Source organism: Microtus pennsylvanicus, chromosome 9, assembly GCF_037038515.1.
Source record: "Microtus pennsylvanicus isolate mMicPen1 chromosome 9, mMicPen1.hap1, whole genome shotgun sequence".
NCBI lineage: Eukaryota > Metazoa > Chordata > Mammalia > Rodentia > Cricetidae > Microtus > Microtus pennsylvanicus.
Window position 1 is genome coordinate 109,032,370 of NC_134587.1, and position 22,842 is coordinate 109,055,211.

Below are 22,842 nucleotides of genomic sequence, written 5' to 3' on the forward strand. Positions count from 1 at the left end.
GTTGGAGGCGGGGCTTGGGGCGGAGCTGGCTCAAGAGCAAGTGGAGGGGAGGGCGCTGAAGGAAATAGGCGGGTTCAGGCAGGGGTGGGGGGGAAGCACGGGGCTGGGCAGGGCGGGGCAATGCCCGGGGCGGGGCCAAATGGGGACCGGACATCCTCGCCTAGGCTTGGGCGTCTGGGGATCTGGAGCCCGACGCGGTGGCGCTCGGGGGCGTGGCCAGGAGCATGCCCCGTCCCAGGCAGGACTTGGAGGCGGGGCTTTGGAAGACTCTGGGGCGAGGTTGGGTCGGGGTGCAGCTCCCGAGGGGCGTGGCCAGGGAAAGGGCGTGGCCCGGGGCTGGGTGGGGGTTAGCGGCGCGCTTAGGGCTCGGCGGGACCCGCGGGACCGCGCATCTGCTCGGGGGCGTGGCCGCGCAAGCCCAGCGTTCGGGGGCGGGGCCGGGCGGCCGGGTTGGGCTCGCGGTCCGTGTCTGCTCCAGTCTCCGCCGCCGCGGTCCCAGTGAGCGTGTCTGGCCATGGAGCAGCCGCGGAAGGCGGTGGTGGTGACCGGTAGGTGAGGCCGGGCCGGGGGCGGCGGGGCAGGTCTCGCGGTTGCCACAGCTTTGCAGTTGTCGCCGCCCGCGACAGCGCCGTTCGGCCCTGGCGACCTGAAAAGTCTGAGGTCCCGCGGCCCGGAGTTCGGGGTGCGTGGGGTCTGGGGTGCAGACAGGTCCCCTCGCGCGCTGCAGCGCCTCCCTGCCCCTCCCGAGCTCGGCCTGTCCCGACCCCCTGACCTCTGGGACAAAGGCCGGTTTAGGCCAGGAAAAGTCCAGGTGACACACGGTTAGTTCAGCACCCTGCATTGTTGGCAGGTGGAGGCCTGCGTCAGCCTGACCCTAGAATGGCCCAGTGACTTCTGGCTGCTGTCACCAACATCCCCGGAAGCTAACCGTACTTATTTCCTGAGACTCAGCCTGGGGCCGCTTGGTGGAGTCTACTCCGCCAGGCCTTGGAGGAGGGCACTCAGGTTAAACCTCTGCCGGGAGAGGCCACACGAAGCAAGCTAGGAAAACTCCTACAGGTGTTTTGTAACTGAGGAAGGTTCTGGCTGTAATTCCTCCAAACTGGAGGAAGCTGCTCCCCTGCTGGACAGGTGTGAGTGACCGTGTCCCGGATCCCATGGAACATACTATGGCGGGCTGTTTATTTGACTGGTTGGTTTATAGAGAGAGTGTCATTTTGTTGCTCTGTCCTTCTGACCTGGAACTTACTCTGTGACCCAGGCTGGCTACAAATTCAGGGTGATTGTTTAGACTCACAAAAGCCGAGATGGACAGTGCTTGCCACCATGATGAGGTGCTACCAAGATGTGGCCTCTACCTGCTGTCCTGAGGTATGGTGGCCATCTCTTAACACTGGCAGCAGGTGGGACCCTTACACCTGAGTTACATTAACCCTGATTCTTGGAGGACCGTGACTTCTTTAGGGTTAACCAACCCTTTTTCCAGGGTCGCCTAAAATCATTGGAAAACATAGATGTTTACGTTACAGTCACAGCAGCAGGGAACTCACAGTTATGAGGCTACAGCAAATGGCTCCATGGCTGGGGTCACCACAGCGCGAGGGATTAGATTAGGTCATTGAGCCTGGGATCTGCCTGTCTCTACTTTTCCAGCCCTGGGGTACTAGTGTGGATCACCACAGGCGCTGTGTATTGTGTCTGAACTCAGGTCCTTGTGTGACCAACATTTTGCTCACTGAGGTATTTTTATGGCTCTCTTTATTTTGAAACAAGGTCTCATGTATCCTGAAACTCCCAGTTCTCTTGCCTCGGCTCCTAGGTCTGTAGTGTGCGCCATGGTACCCAGAGTGACGAGAGTCGGGAGCTGGGTGTGTTGATTTTGGTTTTTCCTTTTTGTTTTTTCAATGTATTTTTTGTCAACCCAGTGGCTAGCCAGCCTAGCAGGATTTGAACCCAGTGCTTTCCACTCTCTTGCTGTGAGATCTCAGCAAAATAGCTTCCTCTCTCTGCTTCAGTCTTTACTCAGGGCTGTTAAACCCAGGAAAGAAACCAAATGCCACAAAGCCTCGAGTCTGCCTTGGTCAGAGGTAATGCCTAGAGGCTAAGGGACCAGGAGGGGGTGGTATTCAGGTAGCCCCGCCCACAGAGATCCCACAGAGCCTGTGAACTCCTCATGAGGGCCGTGGTCCTGGGTTCCCAGAGCTGGAAGACAGCCCATCACAAACAATGACAATATAACTGTAGTTTGTATCCTGACTGGAGAGTGAAGTTGTTAAAGGAGAGGCCCACTTCCTGGGTGTCCTACCAGGTGTGAGTCCTAACGGGGCAGCCGGTGCCTGTCATCCCAGCGCTCAGCAAGTGGAGGTTCCAGGAGCTTGGGACCCACAGGTGGCTCCTGTCCATGGCTGGGTTGGTGATAAATAGTGTGGGGGTATGTTGGGTGGGAAGACAGTGACACCTCTTTTCCTGTTTTCAGGGTTTGGGCCTTTTGGGGAGCACACTGTGAATGCCAGCTGGATCGCTGTTCAGGTAATTTGGAAGGCTGGGGGGGGCAGCCTAGCCCAGAGCTGAGTGTCTTCCCACCTGTTTAAACACAATTTAAACATCCCAGAAGCGAACCAATCCAGTTTGTTTGTTGAGCGCTTTTTTTCCCATTTGTTTTCTTGTTTTATTTTTTAGCCTAATTGTAACTGTATCGTGCAGGCTAACTTCAGACTCATGATCCTTCTGCCTTGGGCTCCCGAATGCTAGAACCAGGCCTGGCTGAAAGCCTTTTCCACTTCCTGCTGACCTGGTGTCTGGGCACGCCTTTAATCCCAGAGGCAGAGTGAGTTCCCGGACAGCCAGGGCTACATAGTCAGACCCTGGCTAAAAAACCAAACTAACCCCAGCCCAATCTGCCAAGGCTGGGGAGCAGATGGGCACACTGGGCCAGGGCTTAGCCCCTTGGGAAGGAGGCCAGTGACCCTCAGCAGGCATCTCTTCCCAGAGTTTGATCGAAGGAGCGGCTCCACAGACTTGGGTCTCCTTCCAGATGGGACATTCAGACGGACTCAGGGACAATTGAGTGGAGAGAGAAAGACAGACGTTTGGTTCTTAGATAAATTGGCTGGCAGAGAGGGCAGCCAGACCCGGATTAATTTTAGCCCATTAGCTGTGTGATTTAAGGTCCCTCTTCCCACCCAAGACTCCGACGTCCCCTGCCACCAGCTCGTCACCCCCCCACCTCAGGAGTCTCAGCCGCTTGCTGCTGCCCCTTTTCTTTCCCGCCTTCACACTGCAAGCTGGATGGAGGACCCCAGGGTCCCCTGGACCTTGCAGATGGGAGTGTGGCTGGGGCCCCTGCTTGCACACCCGCTCCCCAGAGCCACAGACAAAAAGAACCAGTGTCTCTGCAGACTTGTGTGTCTGGCTTTGTGTGAGCTGCAGACAGGAGGCACAAAGCCGGTGTCTGGATTCCTGGGCTCCAGACTCCGCCATCTGCATGTAAATAGGAAGGAAAATCAATTAAACAATCTTTGGGAATTCCCTTGGAGCTTTTGCGCTCCAAGGAGAAACTTTTGTTTCGTACAAAAACCAAACTGTTTCTCATCTTATTCCCTAAAAAAAATGTTATTTTTTTATGCATTGTCTGTTGTGTATGTGGGAAGGCCCACATGGGAGGGCAGAGATGGGAGGGTCTTCAGGATCGAACCCGGGTTACCAGGCTTGGCCATAAGCTCTGTTACCTGTTGAGCCACCTTCCCAGACCTTACTGCCCACCATCCCCCTTTTTGAAGTTTTGAGACAGGGTCTGCACCCTGGCTGACCTCGAACTCCTGACCCTGCTGCCCAGCTCCCCCATGGGTGACAGGTGTGCTCCCTGGCTGACCTCGAACTCCTGACCCCGCTGCCCAGCTCCCCCATGGGTGACAGGTGTGCTCCCTGGCTGACCTGGAACTCCTGACCCCGCTGCCCAGCTCCCCCGTGGGTGACAGGTGTGCTCCCTGGCTGACCTGGAACTCCTGACCCCGCTGCCCAGCTCCCCCGTGGGTGACAGGTGTGCTCCCTGGCTGACCTGGAACTCCTGACCCCGCTGCCCAGCTCCCCCGTGGGTGACAGGTGTGCTCCCTGGCTGACCTGGAACTCCTGACCCCGCTGCCCAGCTCCCCCGTGGGTGACAGGTGTGCTCTAGCACACCTTCTGTGAGAAACTGATTAATCGGTTTCAGATAAGACCTCACTCTGCAGGTGATTCTCCTGCCTCAGTTTCCTAAGTATGGGGATCACAGAGGGCACCCTCATTGCCAGCTTTCTCTTCATCCCTCCCAGGTCTGAGGTGGTGGGCTGTACATCTCTCCATGGGAGAATAGGTAGTGTCAAGGGCCAGGAAGCCTTTGGCTTGTTACTGCAAAGTCTGGCCCTGAGTGGGCCCCAGAGCTCGGTGATACCCTGGGGTGATTTCTGCCACCACAAGTCTAGACAGACCCTCCAGGAATAGTGTGAGCAAACAAAGAAGGCCTTTGTAGTGGGGTCAAGGGACCCGGTCAGATGCAGCTACAGCCGTGCCCGATTTTGTGGCTGTCTTTTCGGCTGGACAAAGCCACAGCTGCACTCTCTGGCCTGGAGCTTTCCAGCATGCTGAGCAGTGTGCCAGGAGGAAGCGGGGTGGGATTTGGGGTGTCGGGCAAAGGCAGAGCCAGATGAGGGTGACTCGTCCCCACAACTGTCCTCTGCCCAGCAGAGTCCTCACTGAAAGTGGAGGCCCATGGCCTTCACAGGGACGTTAATCACCTGCTGGAACCCCTCTACTGCAGACTGCTCATCCTGGTCTCGCATAGGTCTCAGCCACTCGCGGGGAACCGAGGGCAAGCGCATACCAAACACCAAACACACATTGATTGTGTGTGTGTAGGGGGTTTCTTAGTCTGTTTTCTCTATGTCACCCTGACTATCTTGGATTCACTATGTAGACCAGGCTGGCCTACAACTCACAGAGGCTTCTCCTGTCTTCTCCTCCTGGGATTAAAGGCGTGCACAACCACCACCCAGTTAGCTTTGTTTTAATTGTGTAGTGGGGGGGGCATGTGTATATAGGTGCAAATGCCTCCAGATGCCTGAGGCCTGGGGTCCCCCGGAAGAGCAGAGATAGGGTCTCCCTGGAACCCAGGTTTTCCTGGAACTCTCCTGGCTCAGTTTCGGCCTCTGAGTGCCTGGTGACAGAAACACCACTTGGTTCACCGGGGGCAGGGAGGGGGGTATTTATTTTGCTTTTCTAGTTTGTTCACCAGTGAAGTTCGAAAGTCCATCAAATACAGTTGCCAAGACAACGGCTTGCTCTTTGCCCCTCCCTGATGCTCACCCAGCAGGTGGCGCACGTCCCCTGTTCCAGAGCAGTCCCGAAGGAAGAAACTTCTTTCTTTCATGCTTTTTGTTTGAGTTTAGGTGTTTGTTGATGCAGGGTCTTCTTGACCTTCTGACCTCTGCCTTCATCCTGCAAATGTCTGGGCTGACAGGTGTGCACCACACCTGGTGCTGGCATGGACCAGTACCTCCCCTGCACGCTCCTTGGGCACTCACTGAGCTGCCAGTACTCTTAACAGCGAACTTAGCCCCATACCTTTTTTTTAATTTCTTGTTTTGTGAGACAGAGTCTCATTATGAAGCCCTGGCTGGCCTGGAATTAGATTCATGTAGAGAAGGAGGCTGGCCTTAATCTAGCAACAATCCTCCTGCCTCAGCCTCTCAGGTATTAAGACAATCCTCAGGAATATGACAGCAACATCTGCTTTAACATCCTTTCTGTTTTGTTTTGTTGTTGTTTGTTTTTTGAGACAGGGTTTCTCGGTGTAGCTTTTGAGCCTGTCCTGGAACTAGCTCTGAAGACCAGGCTGGCCTCGAACTCACAGAGGTCCTCCTGCCTCTGCCTCCAGACACAGAGGTCCTCCTGCCTCTGCCTCCAGAGTGCTGGGATTAAAGGTGTGCACCACCACCGCCCAGCATTAGCCACCTTTGTCGTGAAGTGCCCTCGCCCCGATGTTTTGTTACAGCTACACAGAGAGACTAATCCAGATCTTTCCCAGGTCTGTATTGTGCTTCCCGATCTTTTCCGGTGTTTCCCAGGCAGCCCTGCGGTGGCCGTGGTCCTGAGGAGAAGCTGCTGCCCCAGCTGCTGCTCTGGGTACTCAGTGGGTTGCCAGGTGGTCAGAGGATGACCTTAAACGCCTGATCCTGCGTCCAGTCCCGAGTGCTGGGTGACAGCACACAGCACAGCCAGCTGAACTGCCTGGTGTCTGAAGATGGGTGTCCCCTGCGGCCTCCCCATTCTCACATGGTGTCTTCTCTCCCAGGAACTGGAGAAACTGGGCCTTGGGGACAGTGTGGACCTGCACGTGTATGAAATCCCTGTAGAATACCAGACAGTCCAAAGGCTCATCCCTGCGCTGTGGGAGAAACACAGCCCTCAGGTGAGCAGTGCACAGGGGCCCCCTGAAGATCACACACCTAGTCATTGCTCTGGCCTGTGAGTAGTCACCATGACTACTCATAAAAGCTGGCATCCAGCTAGAGGCCAGTTCGCAGTTCCAGAGGTTAGTCTAGGATCACCACAGGGCAGCAACCGCCTCCAGTGCCACACCTCCTCCGCCAAGACCACACCTCCTCACCCTTCCCAAACAGTTCCAAGCCCTGTTGACTGAGCACTCAAATATATGGACCTGTGGGGCCATTCTTATTCAAACCACATCACCTCTGGCACAAGCCTGCCAGTGCCACACCCCAGGCAGTGACTGGGGACCTTACAGGGCCTTGCTGCCCTCTGTGTGCCAGCCAGGAAGGGTTTGAGCAAGTTCCAGTTAAATGTTGAGTGTATGAGGCCCTGGTGCACCCAGCACCATCAAAGGAAGTATTAATAAAGAAAAAAAAATGACTTTCAAAACACCTCAAACTGGGTGGTGGTGCACGCCTTTTATCCTAGCACCTGGGGGGCAGAGGCTGGCAGAACTCTGTGAGTTCAAGGTGTCTACCTAACAGTCATATTGTACCCCTGTGTGGGTGTCTACCTAACAGTCATTTTGTACCCCTGTGTGTGGGTGTCTACCTAACAGTCATTTTGTACCCCTGTGTGGGTGTCTACCTAACAGTCATATTGTACCCCTGTGTGTGGGTGTCTACCTAACAGTCATATTGTACCCCTGTGTGTGGGTGTCTACCTAACAGTCATTTTGTACCCCTGTGTGGGTGTCTACCTAACAGTCATTTTGTACCCCTGTGTGGGTGTCTACCTAACAGTCATTTTGTACCCCTGTTTGTGGGTGTCTACCTAACAGTCATTTTGTACCCCTGTGTGTGGGTGTCTACCTAACAGTCATTTTGTACCCCTGTGTGTGGGTGTCTACCTAACAGTCATTTTGTACCCCTGTGTGGGTATCTACCTAACAGTCATATTGTACCCCTGTGTGTGGGTGTCTACCTAACAGTCATTTTGTACCCCTGTGTGTGGGTGTCTACCTGACAGTCATATTGTACTCCTGTGTGTGTGTGTCTACCTAACAGTCATTTTGTACCCCTGTGTGTGGGTGTCTACCTGACAGTCATTTTGTACCCCTGTGTGGGTGTCTACCTGACAGTCATTTTGTACCCCTGTTTGTGGGTGTCTACCTAACAGTCATTTTGTACACCTGTGTGTGGGGGTGTCTACCTAACAGTCATATTGTACCTCTGTGTGTGGGTGTCTACCTAACAGTCATTTTGTACCCCTGTGTGGGTGTCTACCTAACAGTCATTTTGTACCCCTGTGTGGGTGTCTACCTAACAGTCATTTTGTACCCCTGTGTGTGGGTGTCTACCTAACAGTCATTTTGTACCCCTGTGTGGGTGTCTACCTAACAGTCATTTTGTACCCCTGTGTGTGGGTGTCTACCTAACAGTCATTTTGTACCCCTGTGTGTGTGTGTCTACCTAACAGTCATTTTGTACACCTGTGTGTGGGGGTGTCTACCTAACAGTCATTTTGTACCCCTGTTTGTGTGTGTCTACCTAAGTCATTTTGTACCCCTGTGTGTGGGTGTCTACCTAACAGTCATTTTGTACACCTGTGTGGGTGTCTACCTGACAGTCATTTTGTACCCCTGTGTGGGTGTCTACCTAACAGTCATTTTGTACACCTGTGTGTGGGGGTGTCTACCTAACAGTCATATTGTACCCCTGTGTGTGGGTGTCTACCTAACAGTCATTTTGTACCCCTGTTTGTGTGTGTCTACCTAACAGTCATTTTGTACACCTGTGTGGGTGTCTACCTAACAGTCATTTTGTACCCCTGTTTGTGGGTGTCTACCTAACAGTCATTTTGTACACCTGTGTGGGTGTCTACCTAACAGTCATTTTGTACACCTGAGTGTGGGGGTGTCTACCTAACAGTCATATTGTACCCCTGTGTGTGGGTGTCTACCTAACAGTCATTTTGTACCCCTGTTTGTGTGTGTCTACCTAACAGTCATTTTGTACACCTGTGTGGGTGTCTACCTAACAGTCATTTTGTACCCCTGTTTGTGGGTGTCTACCTAACAGTCATTTTGTACACCTGTGTGGGTGTCTACCTAACAGTCATTTTGTACACCTGTGTGTGGGTGTCTACCTAACAGTCATTTTGTACACCTGTGTGTGTGTCTACCTAACAGTCATATTGTACCCCTGTGTGTGGGTGTCTACCTAAGTCATTTTGTACACCTGTGTGTGTGTGTGTCTACCTAACAGTCATTTTGTACCCCTGTGTGTGTGTGTCTACCTAACAGTCATTTTGTACCCCTGTGTGTGGGTGTCTACCTAACAGTCATATTGTACCCCTGTGTGTGGGTGTCTACCTAACAGTCATATTGTACACCTGTGTGGGTGTCTACCTAACAGTCATTTTGTACCCCTGTTTGTGGGTGTCTACCTGACAGTCATTTTGTACCCCTGTGTGTGGGTGTCTACCTAACAGTCATTTTGTACCCCTGTGTGTGGGTGTCTACCTAACAGTCATATTGTACCCCTGTGTGTGTGTGTCTACCTAACAGTCATATTGTACCCCTGTGTGTGTGTGTCTACCTAACAGTCATTTTGTACCCCTGTTTGTGGGTGTCTACCTGACAGTCATTTTGTACCCCTGTGTGTGGGTGTCTACCTAACAGTCATTTTGTACCCCTGTGTGTGGGTGTCTACCTAACAGTCATTTTGTACCCCTGTGTGTGTGTGTCTACCTAACAGTCATTTTGTACCCCTGTGTGTGTGTGTCTACCTAACAGTCATTTTGTACCCCTGTGTGTGGGTGTCTACCTAACAGTCATTTTGTACCCCTGTGTGTGTGTGTCTACCTAACAGTCATTTTGTACCCCTGTGTGTGTGTGTCTACCTAACAGTCATTTTGTACCCCTGTGTGTGTGTGTCTACCTAACAGTCATTTTGTACCCCTGTGTGTGTGTGTCTACCTAACAGTCATTTTGTACCCCTGTGTGTGGGTGTCTACCTAACAGTCATTTTGTACCCCTGTGTGTGTGTGTCTACCTAACAGTCATTTTGTACCCCTGTGTGTGTGTGTCTACCTGACAGTCATTTTGTACCCCTGTGTGTGGGTGTCTACCTAACAGTCATTTTGTACCCCTGTGTGTGGGTGTCTACCTAACAGTCATATTGTACCCCTGTGTGTGTGTGTCTACCTAACAGTCATATTGTACCCCTGTGTGTGTGTGTCTACCTAACAGTCATTTTGTACCCCTGTTTGTGGGTGTCTACCTGACAGTCATTTTGTACCCCTGTGTGTGGGTGTCTACCTAACAGTCATTTTGTACCCCTGTGTGTGGGTGTCTACCTAACAGTCATTTTGTACCCCTGTGTGTGTGTGTCTACCTAACAGTCATTTTGTACCCCTGTGTGTGTGTGTCTACCTAACAGTCATTTTGTACCCCTGTGTGTGGGTGTCTACCTGACAGTCATTTTGTACCCCTGTGTGTGTGTGTCTACCTAACAGTCATTTTGTACCCCTGTGTGTGTGTGTCTACCTAACAGTCATTTTGTACCCCTGTGTGGGTGTCTACCTAACAGTCATTTTGTACCCCTGTGTGTGGGTGTCTACCTAACAGTCATTTTGTACCCCTGTGTGTGGGTGTCTACCTAACAGTCATTTTGTACCCCTGTGTGTGGGTGTCTACCTAACAGTCATTTTGTACCCCTGTGTGGGTGTCTACCTAACAGTCATTTTGTACCCCTGTGTGTGGGTGTCTACCTAACAGTCATTTTGTACACCTGTGTGGGTGTCTACCTAACAGTCATTTTGTACCCCTGTGTGTGGGTGTCTACCTAACAGTCATATTGTACCCCTGTGTGGGTGTCTACCTAACAGTCATTTTGTACCCCTGTGTGTGGGTGTCTACCTAACAGTCATTTTGTACCCCTGTGTGTGTGTGTCTACCTAACAGTCATATTGTACCCCTGTGTGTGGGTGTCTACCTAACAGTCATTTTGTACCCCTGTGTGTGGGTGTCTACCTAACAGTCATTTTGTACCCCTGTGTGTGGGTGTCTACCTAATAGTCATTTTGTACCCCTGTGTGGGGGTGTCTACCTAACAGTCATATTGTACCCCTGTGTGTGGGTGTCTACCTAACAGTCATTTTGTACCCCTGTGTGTGGGTGTCTACCTAATAGTCATTTTGTACCCCTGTGTGGGGGTGTCTACCTAACAGTCATATTGTACCCCTGTGTGTGGGTGTCTACCTAACAGTCATTTTGTACCCCTGTGTGGGGGTGTCTACCTAACAGTCATTTTGTACCCCTGTGTGGGGGTGTCTACCTAACAGTCATATTGTACCCCTGTGTGTGGGTGTCTACCTAACAGTCATTTTGTACACCTGTGTGTGGGTGTCTACCTAAGTCATTTTGTACCCCTGTGTGTGGGTGTCTACCTAACAGTCATTTTGTACCCCTGTTTGTGTGTGTCTACCTAACAGTCATTTTGTACACCTGTGTGGGTGTCTACCTAACAGTCATTTTGTACCCCTGTGTGTGGGTGTCTACCTAACAGTCATTTTGTACACCTGTGTGGGTGTCTACCTAACAGTCATTTTGTACCCCTGTGTGTGGGTGTCTACCTAACAGTCATATTGTACCCCTGTGTGTGTGTGTCTACCTAACAGTCATATTGTACCCCTGTGTGTGTGTCTACCTAACAGTCATTTTGTACCCCTGTTTGTGGGTGTCTACCTGACAGTCATTTTGTACCCCTGTGTGTGGGTGTCTACCTAACAGTCATTTTGTACCCCTGTGTGTGGGTGTCTACCTAACAGTCATTTTGTACCCCTGTGTGTGTGTGTCTACCTAACAGTCATTTTGTACCCCTGTGTGTGTGTGTCTACCTAACAGTCATTTTGTACCCCTGTGTGTGGGTGTCTACCTGACAGTCATTTTGTACCCCTGTGTGTGTGTGTCTACCTAACAGTCATTTTGTACCCCTGTGTGTGTGTGTCTACCTAACAGTCATTTTGTACCCCTGTGTGGGTGTCTACCTAACAGTCATTTTGTACCCCTGTGTGTGGGTGTCTACCTAACAGTCATTTTGTACCCCTGTGTGTGGGTGTCTACCTAACAGTCATTTTGTACCCCTGTGTGTGGGTGTCTACCTAACAGTCATTTTGTACCCCTGTGTGGGTGTCTACCTAACAGTCATTTTGTACCCCTGTGTGTGGGTGTCTACCTAACAGTCATTTTGTACACCTGTGTGGGTGTCTACCTAACAGTCATTTTGTACCCCTGTGTGTGGGTGTCTACCTAACAGTCATATTGTACCCCTGTGTGGGTGTCTACCTAACAGTCATTTTGTACCCCTGTGTGTGGGTGTCTACCTAACAGTCATTTTGTACCCCTGTGTGTGTGTGTCTACCTAACAGTCATATTGTACCCCTGTGTGTGGGTGTCTACCTAACAGTCATTTTGTACCCCTGTGTGTGGGTGTCTACCTAACAGTCATTTTGTACCCCTGTGTGTGGGTGTCTACCTAATAGTCATTTTGTACCCCTGTGTGGGGGTGTCTACCTAACAGTCATATTGTACCCCTGTGTGTGGGTGTCTACCTAACAGTCATTTTGTACCCCTGTGTGTGGGTGTCTACCTAATAGTCATTTTGTACCCCTGTGTGGGGGTGTCTACCTAACAGTCATATTGTACCCCTGTGTGTGGGTGTCTACCTAACAGTCATTTTGTACCCCTGTGTGGGGGTGTCTACCTAACAGTCATTTTGTACCCCTGTGTGGGGGTGTCTACCTAACAGTCATATTGTACCCCTGTGTGTGGGTGTCTACCTAACAGTCATTTTGTACACCTGTGTGTGGGTGTCTACCTAAGTCATTTTGTACCCCTGTGTGTGGGTGTCTACCTAACAGTCATTTTGTACCCCTGTTTGTGTGTGTCTACCTAACAGTCATTTTGTACACCTGTGTGGGTGTCTACCTAACAGTCATTTTGTACCCCTGTGTGTGGGTGTCTACCTAACAGTCATTTTGTACACCTGTGTGGGTGTCTACCTAACAGTCATTTTGTACACCTGTGTGGGTGTCTACCTAACAGTCATTTTGTACACCTGTGTGGGTGTCTACCTAACAGTCATTTTGTACACCTGTTTGTGGGTGTCTACCTAACAGTCATTTTGTACACCTGTGTGGGTGTCTACCTAACAGTCATTTTGTACCCCTGTTTGTGGGTGTCTACCTAACAGTCATTTTGTACCCCTGTGTGTGGGTGTCTACCTAACAGTCATTTTGTACACCTGTGTGGGTGTCTACCTAACAGTCATATTGTACCCCTGTGTGTGGGTGTCTACCTAACAGTCATATTGTACCCCTGTGTGTGTGTGTCTACCTAACAGTCATATTGTACCCCTGTGTGTGGGTGTCTACCTAACAGTCATTTTGTACCCCTGTGTGGGGGTGTCTACCTAACAGTCATTTTGTACCCCTGTGTGGGGGTGTCTACCTAACAGTCATATTGTACCCCTGTGTGTGGGTGTCTACCTAAGTCATTTTGTACCCCTGTGTGTGGGTGTCTACCTAAGTCATTTTGTACCCCTGTGTGTATGTGTCTACCTAACAGTCATTTTGTACCCCTGTTTGTGGGTGTCTACCTGACAGTCATTTTGTACCCCTGTTTGTGGGTGTCTACCTGACAGTCATTTTGTACCCCTGTTTGTGGGTGTCTACCTGACAGTCATTTTGTACCCCTGTTTGTGGGTGTCTACCTAACAGTCATTTTGTACCCCTGTGTGTGGGTGTCTACCTAACAGTCATATTGTACCCCTGTGTGTGGGTGTCTACCTAAGTCATTTTGTACCCCTGTGTGTGTGTGTCTACCTAACAGTCATTTTGTACCCCTGTTTGTGGGTGTCTACCTGACAGTCATTTTGTACCCCTGTTTGTGGGTGTCTACCTAACAGTCATTTTGTACCCCTGTGTGTGTGGGTGTCTACCTGACAGTCATTTTGTACCCCTGTTTGTGGGTGTCTACCTGACAGTCATTTTGTACCCCTGTTTGTGGGTGTCTACCTGACAGTCATTTTGTACCCCTGTTTGTGGGTGTCTACCTAACAGTCATTTTGTACCCCTGTGTGTGGGTATCTGCTCCTGCTAAGCTTTGTCCCTCTCTTCCCAGCTCGTGGTACATGTTGGGGTGTCGGGCATGGCCACTACGGTGACCCTGGAGAAATGTGGGCACAACAAGGGCTACAAAGGACTTGATAATTGCCGGTTCTGCCCCGGCTCGCAGTGCTGTGTGGAGGACGGTCCTGAGAGCATCGACTCCATCATTGACATGGATGCTGTGTGCAAAAGGGTGACCATGCTGGGGCTGGATGTGTCTGTCACCATCTCCCAGGATGCTGGCAGGTGGGGTCCCGGGCACCTGAAGGGGTGGGTAGCTCCTGGGGTGATCCTGGGCATTGGACAGCAGAGATCTTTCCAGTCACCTTCGTTTCTGAGACCGGGTCTCACTGTATAGCCAGGCTGGCCTAGAACTCAGAGATCCGCCTGTCTCTGCCTCCCAAGTGCTGGGATTAAAGGTGTGTGCCCTCTTGCCCTGCAAAATAAAGTTCTAGAAAATAGAGATAAGGCTGCCAGGGTCCCCACCACCTCCCAGGCATTAGCGGGCTTCCCAGAGGGTGGGTGTGGCCGTGGCCCGGAACTGACTCTGACCCAGTGTCCCCTTCCTCCCCTGACCCAGGTACCTGTGTGACTTCACCTACTACACCTCGCTCTACCAGGGCCGTGGCCGGTCAGCTTTCGTCCACGTGCCCCCACTGGGCAAGCCCTACAATGCCGACCAGCTAGGCCGGGCTCTGAGGGCCATCATTGAGGAGATGCTGGGTGTTCTGGAGCAGGTGGAAGGGGACATCAGCTGCTGTCACCAGCACTGACAGCCACACACACCCAGGGCTCTGAGAGGAGGTCCTGGCTCACACATCCTCTTCTCGCCTTGGTGGACCTCAAGGCAGTGGATGAAGCTGTCTGGAGACACAGCTGCTGTCCCCAGAGGCCAAGGCTGGGACCAGGGCGAGATGGCCACAGGCTGGTGGCCTGAACACCTGCTGTGCCGCTACCTGGCCCAGCACACTTTGCTTTCCAGGGGCTGTGGACAGGAGTCAGAGCTGTCTCTCTGGTGGGGTCTCACCAAGTGTTAGAAAGGAGTTGGCGCTAATCCATGTCCCTAAGCCCTGGATGGTCCCTGGGAAAGCCACCTGGAACTTTGCCTTTTCTGTCCCCCTCCCCCTCAGTCTTTCCCTACTCTCCTCTCCCTTTCTCCTCCTCCTCCCCCCTCCAGTGCTAGATTAGGGAGCAGAATAATTTATATCCCCATTGTTAAAACTTCAGGCTTAATCAACAAGTGTCTTTCTTTCTCCTGGGGTGTGAGGCCTCTTTTGCCTCCTGTCCTGAAAATACCATCATTCTTTGGGTCTCCATAGTGGGTTCCCTTTGCTGTCACCACCAAGGGCCTGGCCCTTCCCTGGACCACACTGACCCAGCCATGACCTTTTCTTTTCTTGTTTTATTTTTGATTTTTCAGAGGGGTTTGTTGTCATTTTTTTTTAAGTCAGGTTTTCAGGTTGCCCAGGCTGGCCCTTTGACCTTACTAGGTAACCCAGTTTAGTCTCATTTGAACTCCTCATTCTCCTGCCTCAGCTTCCTAAGTGCTGGGCGAGTAAGGGTTTGGCATCTCCCAGCGTCTGTGGATAAACAGATTCTCGTGTCCCCTGAGGGACCTGGGACCAGAGCCTGCAGTGCCCGGGCATGTTCCTACATGCTATATCAGTCACTGGGACATCTGTGAACTGTCTGGTGTGCCTGGGACTCCAGCCAGCCTTTGAACTTCAGGCCTGGAGGAGGGGCAGATGGGACCTGTGGCCTGGACTCCGTCCAAGACAAAGTGCAGCTCCCGCCACCAGAAGCCACATACATTCTGTGGCTTTGTGGAGGGAATGGTGATTGGATGAACCTGGATTCTGGGGTACTGCTCATACTGTACCGTTTTATTGTTTGAGACGGGGGTCTCATTAGCCCAGCCTGACCTCCAGCTCACTGTGTAGCTGAGGTTGACCTTGAACTCTCGACATTCCTGCCTTGGCCTGCCCAGTGCTGGGCCAATGGCTGTACGCTGGGCCTAGCTACTTTTCAGCTCAGATGTTCCTTGTTCTGGCGTGATTTCCTCAGGTCATCTTCCTTGCTCACCCTGTGTCTGCGGAACATTCCTGGCTCCAGGCGTCCCTGCCATTCTGGCGCTCTCTCCCCGGGGACCCAGGACTTTGGGACATCGTGTAGACCAGGCTGGACTTGCACTTCTGATCCTCCTGCCTCAGCACCACTGTCCTGGTGTCTGTTCCCAGTGACTTTATTTGGCTTTTGTATTTTGAAACAGGGTTCTCTTCCTGAACTCTAGCTCAGGCTGGCCTCCAACTTGTGGCAATCCTCCTGTCTCCTGGCAAGTCTTCAGCTGGGCTCCAGGCTGCACTCCACTATTAAACTCCCTAAAGGTTCAGACAGGACCCAGGAGGGGGTCGGGGACTGGGGAGGGTGCCATCATGTGCCCCGAAGCCATGTCTTCACCCATCTTGTCTCACATTTTGTAGATGTTACTATTGAGCTGAGGGACTGATATTTATTTAGGCACCCCCTGTCCTGGCCCGAGAACCTTGGTGGGTGGGGCTCAGGGGGTTGGTAGCTGCCAGGTGGAGGCCTAGCCTGGCCACATTTGACCCCTAAGGACCAGGTCACCCCCAACCCTGCTGCTCCCAGCAGGGCCTGAGGTGGGAGCGCCTGGACCTCACAGGTGCTGTGATAAAGTAGAAAGCACCAGGCTGGCCCAGTGGTGGAGGAGGAGAAGTAATGTTGGCATAGATTGGAAGCTGGGGACATGAGTAGGGACAGTGATGGTGGCGTCTGGACTCTCAACCCGAGAAAGTGATTTACACTGTCAGCTTGGACGTGGGAACGTAGCTTGTGGATTGACATGCTGTGCCCAGGGCAGGCTCCAGGGTGGGCAGCTGAGGTTGGATGACTACTGTAGTACCCAGATCTGAGTTTTTTGTGGTTTGAGACAGGGTATTGTGTAGACCAGGCTGGCCTCATGCTCACTGCATAGCTGAGAATGACCCTGACCTCTGTCTCCACATCTCAGGACGACAGGTGGAAGCCACCATGCCTGACTTGCCAGTCTTTGAAGTTATACTGATAGTGTCAGCTAAACAGGGAATCTCATGTTCTACTCTGCTCATGACTGGCATGGAAGCCTCCAGAAAACGGTGGGCTCCTGAGGCTGAGGGAGGCTGGGAGCCAGGCCAGCTGCTCTGCACACAGGCTGCTCCTGCTTCACCCTGTGGGTGACCCCTCCCCCCCACTGTCTAGACAGCTCACCTTCGACCTTCCTACCCCATGGAGAATCTGAGCCCAGAAGTCCCCTCTGGGAACAGAAAGACTTAGCACGTTTCAGTCTTAGCACAGTCCCTGTGGGGCCCTGTGGAGCACTGATGGCATTGCAATATCTACTCAGATTGGCTCCCACAGCCCACCATCCCTGCATCCACAGGGGGAGCAAAATAGCGGGGGCATGTGCCCCCAGCGATGTTGGCTGCAGGGGAGAACATGTTTCATGTTTTTATGCAGTAATGGGGAATGAACCCAGCTGAATGTTTAGGTTTGAAAATCCAAACCCTGAGTGGCAGTTGAACATGCCTGTCAGTGGCACCTGTCCCTGGTTTAGGAGTATTGGTCGCAAGTATTGAGATTTCCAGGCTGTAAGGGTCTCATCACCCAGGCACTGGAGGTGGAGACAGAAGAATCAGGAGTTCAAGCCCAGCCTCCCCTACATAGTCATCAAGTAGCAAGAAAGAGGGGCAGGCAAGATGGCTCAGTGGGTAAAGTCAGTTACCACCAAACCTAAAAGCTTTGATTTGATCCCCAAGCACTCCAAGGAGGAAGAGCAATGCCTCCCAAAAGCTGTCCTCGGCACGCACGCCACGGCGCACTCAGACCCACAGATAAAATGTGCGAGTTTTGTTTGCTCTTAGAGAGTAAGAACCTGAACCTGGTGCCTCTCTATTGTTAACTCCATCACTCAAGACTGAGGCAGGAGGATGGCCTTGAGTTTGAGGTCAGCCTGGAATACAGATGACGGGACCTGAAAGATGGCACTGATGCTCTGCCTGCTCTTGCAGAGGACCTGCGTTTGGTCCCCAGCAGCTGGACAGGTGGCTCACAGCACCGTGACTCCTCCGGGGTTCCAGCGGCCTCCCCAGACACTGAACTCTCACAGACACAAATTTAAAAGTAAACTTGAAAAATACCGAGAGACAGTGGAGGCCCTGACAGCTTCCTGAACGTTCCTCCCTCCACTGCTGTGGGAAGCACATGTGGGGTGTGTCAGGGACCTGTACTGGGACGTGGCTCGCCATGGCCAAGTTCCCTGTCACACTGGGGCTCAAGAGATCACATTCTAGCTTGCTTTGGGGGGCTTTCACAGAACATAGAAAGCTGGGTTTGGGGGGGTAACTCTTTTTTTTCCCCTTTGGTTCTTTGTAACAGGGTTTCTCTGTGTAAAAGCCCTGGCTGTACTGGAACTAGCTTTTCTAGTCCAGGCTGGCTTCGAACTCAAATATTCCACCTGCCTCTGCTCCCAAGTACTGGGATTAAAGGCCTGTACCACCACTTCACGGCAACTTATTTTTCTTTTAAGAGGTTTAACCAGTGCCGGTGGCTTGAGGCTCTTCCTGGGGTCCTGCCCAGGGAGGCCGCAGCCCCACCATGTGAAGTGTTTCCCTTTGGCCTGCCTGGGGCCCTGGCTGTTCATGGAGCCATCACTATCTCATGGAGGGGGCTCGTCTGCCTTCCCGACCTCCTCTTCCAGTGTGCCTTCTCTTTACCCCAGAGCTACTGCTGAGTCCCCAGCTTGGTGTCTGGGACTCCAGGAGAAAGTGGCCTGCCAGGCCATATTCCCGGAGACCTCACACTTTTCACCCAGAAACCAATAAAGTTGTTCAAACATGTCACTGTGTGTCTGATGTCACCTGCTGGGCCCCAGTCTAGGCTCACAGTTGGGGTCTTTCTATGGCCCACTTGGACTGGCCTTCAGCTTCCAGACTGAAGCCATCCTCCTGTCTCCGCCTTTCTGGGTCTGGGGCTGAACGTGTGACCAATGCGTGTAACTTCTTTGAGAAGCAGCCTCACTCGGCTCCATCCTTACTCCAGGGGTCCCCGGCTCCCAGGGGCCTCTCCTGCCATTCAGAGCTGCAGCCCTGCCTTGGCCAATGACTTCTCTGGTCAGATAAAAACCCAGCTTGACAATAAGGAAGAGATGGAGGGAGGGTGGCTCGTGACAAGCCAAGGCATGTGACTTGGCCTCAGAAAGCAGGTTCCTGTCACCCTGATTGTCACATGCCATAAACTTTTATGGTCACGGAAGATCATAAACTAGTGCTCAGTGGTTGGGACACAGGATGCGGTTCCAGTGGTGTGCTCAGCAGATACAGGCCAAGAGCTCTAGCTGGACATTTAATACCCGGGCAGAAATGCAATTCTAAGGACACCTGCGCCCTCCCTTGCCTATCAGAATATTTAAATAAGGGACCCCAAAACATTAGAATTCCCCAGGATTCTCATGCTGCAAGGAGAAGGCTGAGACTCTGGTGCAGCCAAAGCTGGAACTTGCCTCTGGCAAAGGTCTGACCACTTTGGAGGTGACTGAAGCCGAGACAGCCATGGGTTGATGACGGGCAAGGGAGCACTGCCTGAGCAGAACCGACATTCTGACTCCTTGTGAGTGGGAGTGAGTGGAGCTGGGAATGGTGGCCCACCACTGCCCGACCTGCTCGGGGAGGTCCTGCACACTTGGTCGGTGTTGAGCCCCTAGCCTCTTGTCAGGACCTAGGAGGATAATGGGGTACTGGGGTACTCTCCGCCTCTTTGCTCTTGGGCCTGTGGCGGCTCAGCAAGAGAAGGAGCCTGGTGGCCTGAGCTCCACCCCAGGTGACTCACGTGGTGGAAGGAGAGCAAGGGCTCCTGTGACAAAAGACCCTTGGGGACAGGGTTTCTCTGTGTAGCCCTGGCTGTCCTGGAGCCCACTTCGTAGACCACGGTGACCTTGAACTCAGAAATCTGCCTGCCTCTGCCACTCAAGTGCTGGGATCTCACGTGCACCACCACGCCTGGCCAAGATCCTGTCTTAAAACACACACCCACACCCCTGGATGTATAAACTTCCATATGTCACTCAAAACAGCATGTCTGGGAGGGAAAGGGTCACACTGGGAACTTGCTTTGCGTGACAGCCCTGAGTGGGAGTGAGGGGTCCTCACCCCTTCGCTGCACGCTCTCAGGTCTCCCTCTGACGTGCAATGGAAAGTGTGCAGTTCCACAGGTGCCTCAGCTCTGCCCAGGCATGTCCCGGGCCCGCCAGAGCCCGGAGGGGGCCAGACGAGCAGGGCTTCTCCTGGCACAGTTCTGATAAGGGAATGGGGGAGGAAGATAGAAATGGAGCCAGAGCTGGAGGTGGGGTACGGAGGGAGGAAGAGGGGAGTCTTGTATACACTTTCATCTTCTGGGTTTTATGGCTGGTTTTTTGTTTTGTTTTGTTTTTTTTGTTTCGTTTTTTATTTTATTTTATGTGTGTAGGTGTTTTCCCTGTATGTGTGTATGTGTGCATTGTGTAATACAGTAACAACCCCAGAGGCCAAAGGGGACACCATTGAGTCATCCCTCCAGCTCCTGATTATTTTCTTTTCTTTTTTTTCCTTTTTTCTTTTCTTCTTTTTCTTTTTTTTCTTTTTTTGGTTTTTCGAGACAGGGTTTCTCTGTGGTTTTGGAGCCTGTCCTGAAACTAGCTCTTGTAGACCAAGCTGGTCTCGAACTCATAGAGATCCGCCTGCCTCTGCCTCCCAAGTGCTGGGATTAAAGGCGTGCGCCACCACCGCCCGACCTGATTATTTTCTTTAATTGTTTTTTGTTTGTTTGTTTTGTTTTTTGAGACAAGACCCACAAAACCCGTGCTAGCCTAGAAATCACTAGATAGGTGAGGGTGGCCTTGGCTCTCCCACCTCCACCTCACAGTCTTGGCATTGGTAGATCCCACTTTACCATGAGGTTACCATGGGACAGAGAGCCTTGGGTAGGCAAGATGAAGATGTGGGACCCAAGTAAGGGTCTGCCCCACTGTGGGTCTCCGTTTCCCTAATCTGCCCTGGTAACTGCTGAACACACACCTGCCTGTTCCATTTCCGTGTCTGAGTTCAGTCAGTGCGCAGCATCCAGCAGGGGCTTCATAACCGCAGCGAGACGTCAGGGCTATGCACATGAACCTGGTTCATGGCAGACTCTGGGAGCTGCTTTGCTGAGGCTTCCAGCAGGAGGCAAGAGGGTCAGCTGATCACCACCCCCTTTCTGTCCCCCACCCTGCACCACGGGGGGCTCAACACCTGAGTCCTGGCTGAGCCACCAGCATCTGCCATGCCCACCCCAGCCCTCCGCAGAGCACTTCCTGTTGGAGAACTCAATCTCACCCAGACTCCCTTTGGACAGAGTTGAGCCTTTGGTCCTGAATAAGTCCGTAGAGCATTTGAAAAGATAAACCACAGAATAAGAGTGCCTAAGAAGATTCCAGAACACCACAAGTCTTCAAGGATTTATTAGAACAAAGGGAATAAAAAGAATACAGAGATGGGGCAAATAGTGTATTTCCTGAGACTTAAGAAAATTACTTAAAACACTGGAAAATGGAGCCGGGCGGTGGTGGCGCACACCTTCAATTCCAGCACCCAGGAGGCAGAGGCAGGCGGATCTCTGTCAGCTCCAGTCAGACTGGTCAACAGGACGAGTTCCGGGCCAGCCAGGGTTATATAGAGGAACCCTATCTCAAAAAACAAAGCAAAACTTACAAAAATGGGGCTGGGGTGGAATCCCTAGAATCCCCAGTGAGGGGCTGGAGTGGGGAATTGGGGTCCCTGCAGCCTCTGTCCCATACAACACCCCCCCACACACAGATGGGACCTAATTTCTCTGTGGTTCTTCGGTCTTCAAGTCCGACACGAAGGCTTGAGCTGGGCTTAGGAGTCCTGAGCACCGAGGGTCACAGGCTTATCTCCTCTCTCTGTATCTCTGTGTGTATGTGTCTCTCTCGGCCTCTCCCTCTCTCTGTCTCTCCATACTCTTTGTGTCTCTTTCTCTCTGCTACTCTGTCTCTCTGTATCTGTTTCTCCCTGTCTCTGTGTCTCTGTCTGTCTGCATCTGTCTCTGTTTCTATCTCTTTGTGTCAGGCAAGTGCTTGGCCTCCAGGCTGCCCGAGCCCGGACTTGTTTACAGGCTTTGGTTATTGTTTATTATTTATCTTCACCTCACTGTGTTATCTGCATTCTACTTTTTAAAAAACACAACTCTTTATTGATTCTTTTGGAATTTTATATCATGTACCCCAATCCCACTCACCTCTCAGCCCCTACCAGTTCTCCCCTCATCCCTGCAGCGTCCCCCCAAATTACTTCAAAACAAAACAACCAGAAAAATTCTGCCTTGCTCCTTCACCTTTCCAACACCTCATCGCTCCTCCTAGCGACACCCGGAGCTGTGGTGTGTCAAGCAGTGTACCCTCTTGTCCAATCAGCTGCACCCACAAAATGTCCGCTGCAATGAGTCTGGTCTGGATCAAGACCGCTGGTGTCATCGTCACTGGATCCTCACTGAAGCTCCTCTCAGCCATTGTACTGTTGTCCCGAGTCATGGAGATTCTGGGGTTTTGCTCCACAGGGCCAGTCCCTTCACACACACCAGCAGATCAAAGATGGGGTAGATAATAGGGTGAGCCAACCCAAGGCCCAGGATGTGGGTCTGGGTGGTAGCTGAGCCGTCCCCACTTGGCAAGGGCCAGAGCCAGCTCTCCTAGGCCCCTGCCATTGGGGCCGAACTCTCACCTATGGTGTGGGGTAGGGACAGTTATCTCAGGGCCAGTGAGGGGTAGGGTTGGCTCAGCATACCCCTTGAATTTCAACACACATGGCTCCTAGGACCCCCTATGGCAACATGAGCCGTGGACATCAGCCCAGACACTGGCTGCTCTTGGGCCACAGATACAGACATGACCCACAGCAGCAGTCTGGACCTGGCCCCGCGTGGCTACATAGGCCATCTGCATTGGCATTGCCTTTGGTGGTGTTACACCTAGGCCATTATGTGGCATGAAGGAGAGAGACAGTGCTTTGGATTCCAAGGACTTTAAAGAATCTCCACAGGAGCCGTCACCACTACAGGAGCCGTCACCACAGGAGTGGTCACCACAGGAGCCGTCACCACAGGAGCGGTCACCACAGGAGT

General features: G+C 52.3%; 1 protein-coding gene across 2 annotated transcripts; it reads left to right on the forward strand.

Moving 5' to 3' along the window:
• The first annotated feature begins 420 nt into the window (after window positions 1-420).
• Pgpep1 (pyroglutamyl-peptidase I) lies at window positions 421-18,530 on the forward strand. 2 transcript variants are annotated; one of them, XM_075987140.1, is made up of 5 exons: window positions 421-548; window positions 2,477-2,529; window positions 6,329-6,445; window positions 13,652-13,884; window positions 14,219-18,530. In XM_075987140.1, exons 1-5 carry the CDS (start codon window positions 515-517, stop codon window positions 14,409-14,411), a joined length of 630 nt encoding a protein of 209 aa, XP_075843255.1. In that variant the 5' UTR covers window positions 421-514; the 3' UTR covers window positions 14,412-18,530. The 2 variants fall into 2 exon arrangements, with proteins under 2 accessions (XP_075843255.1, XP_075843256.1); XM_075987141.1 differs by lacking the exon at window positions 421-548 and adding an exon at window positions 1,344-1,371.
• The last annotated feature ends 4,312 nt before the right edge of the window (window positions 18,531-22,842 follow it).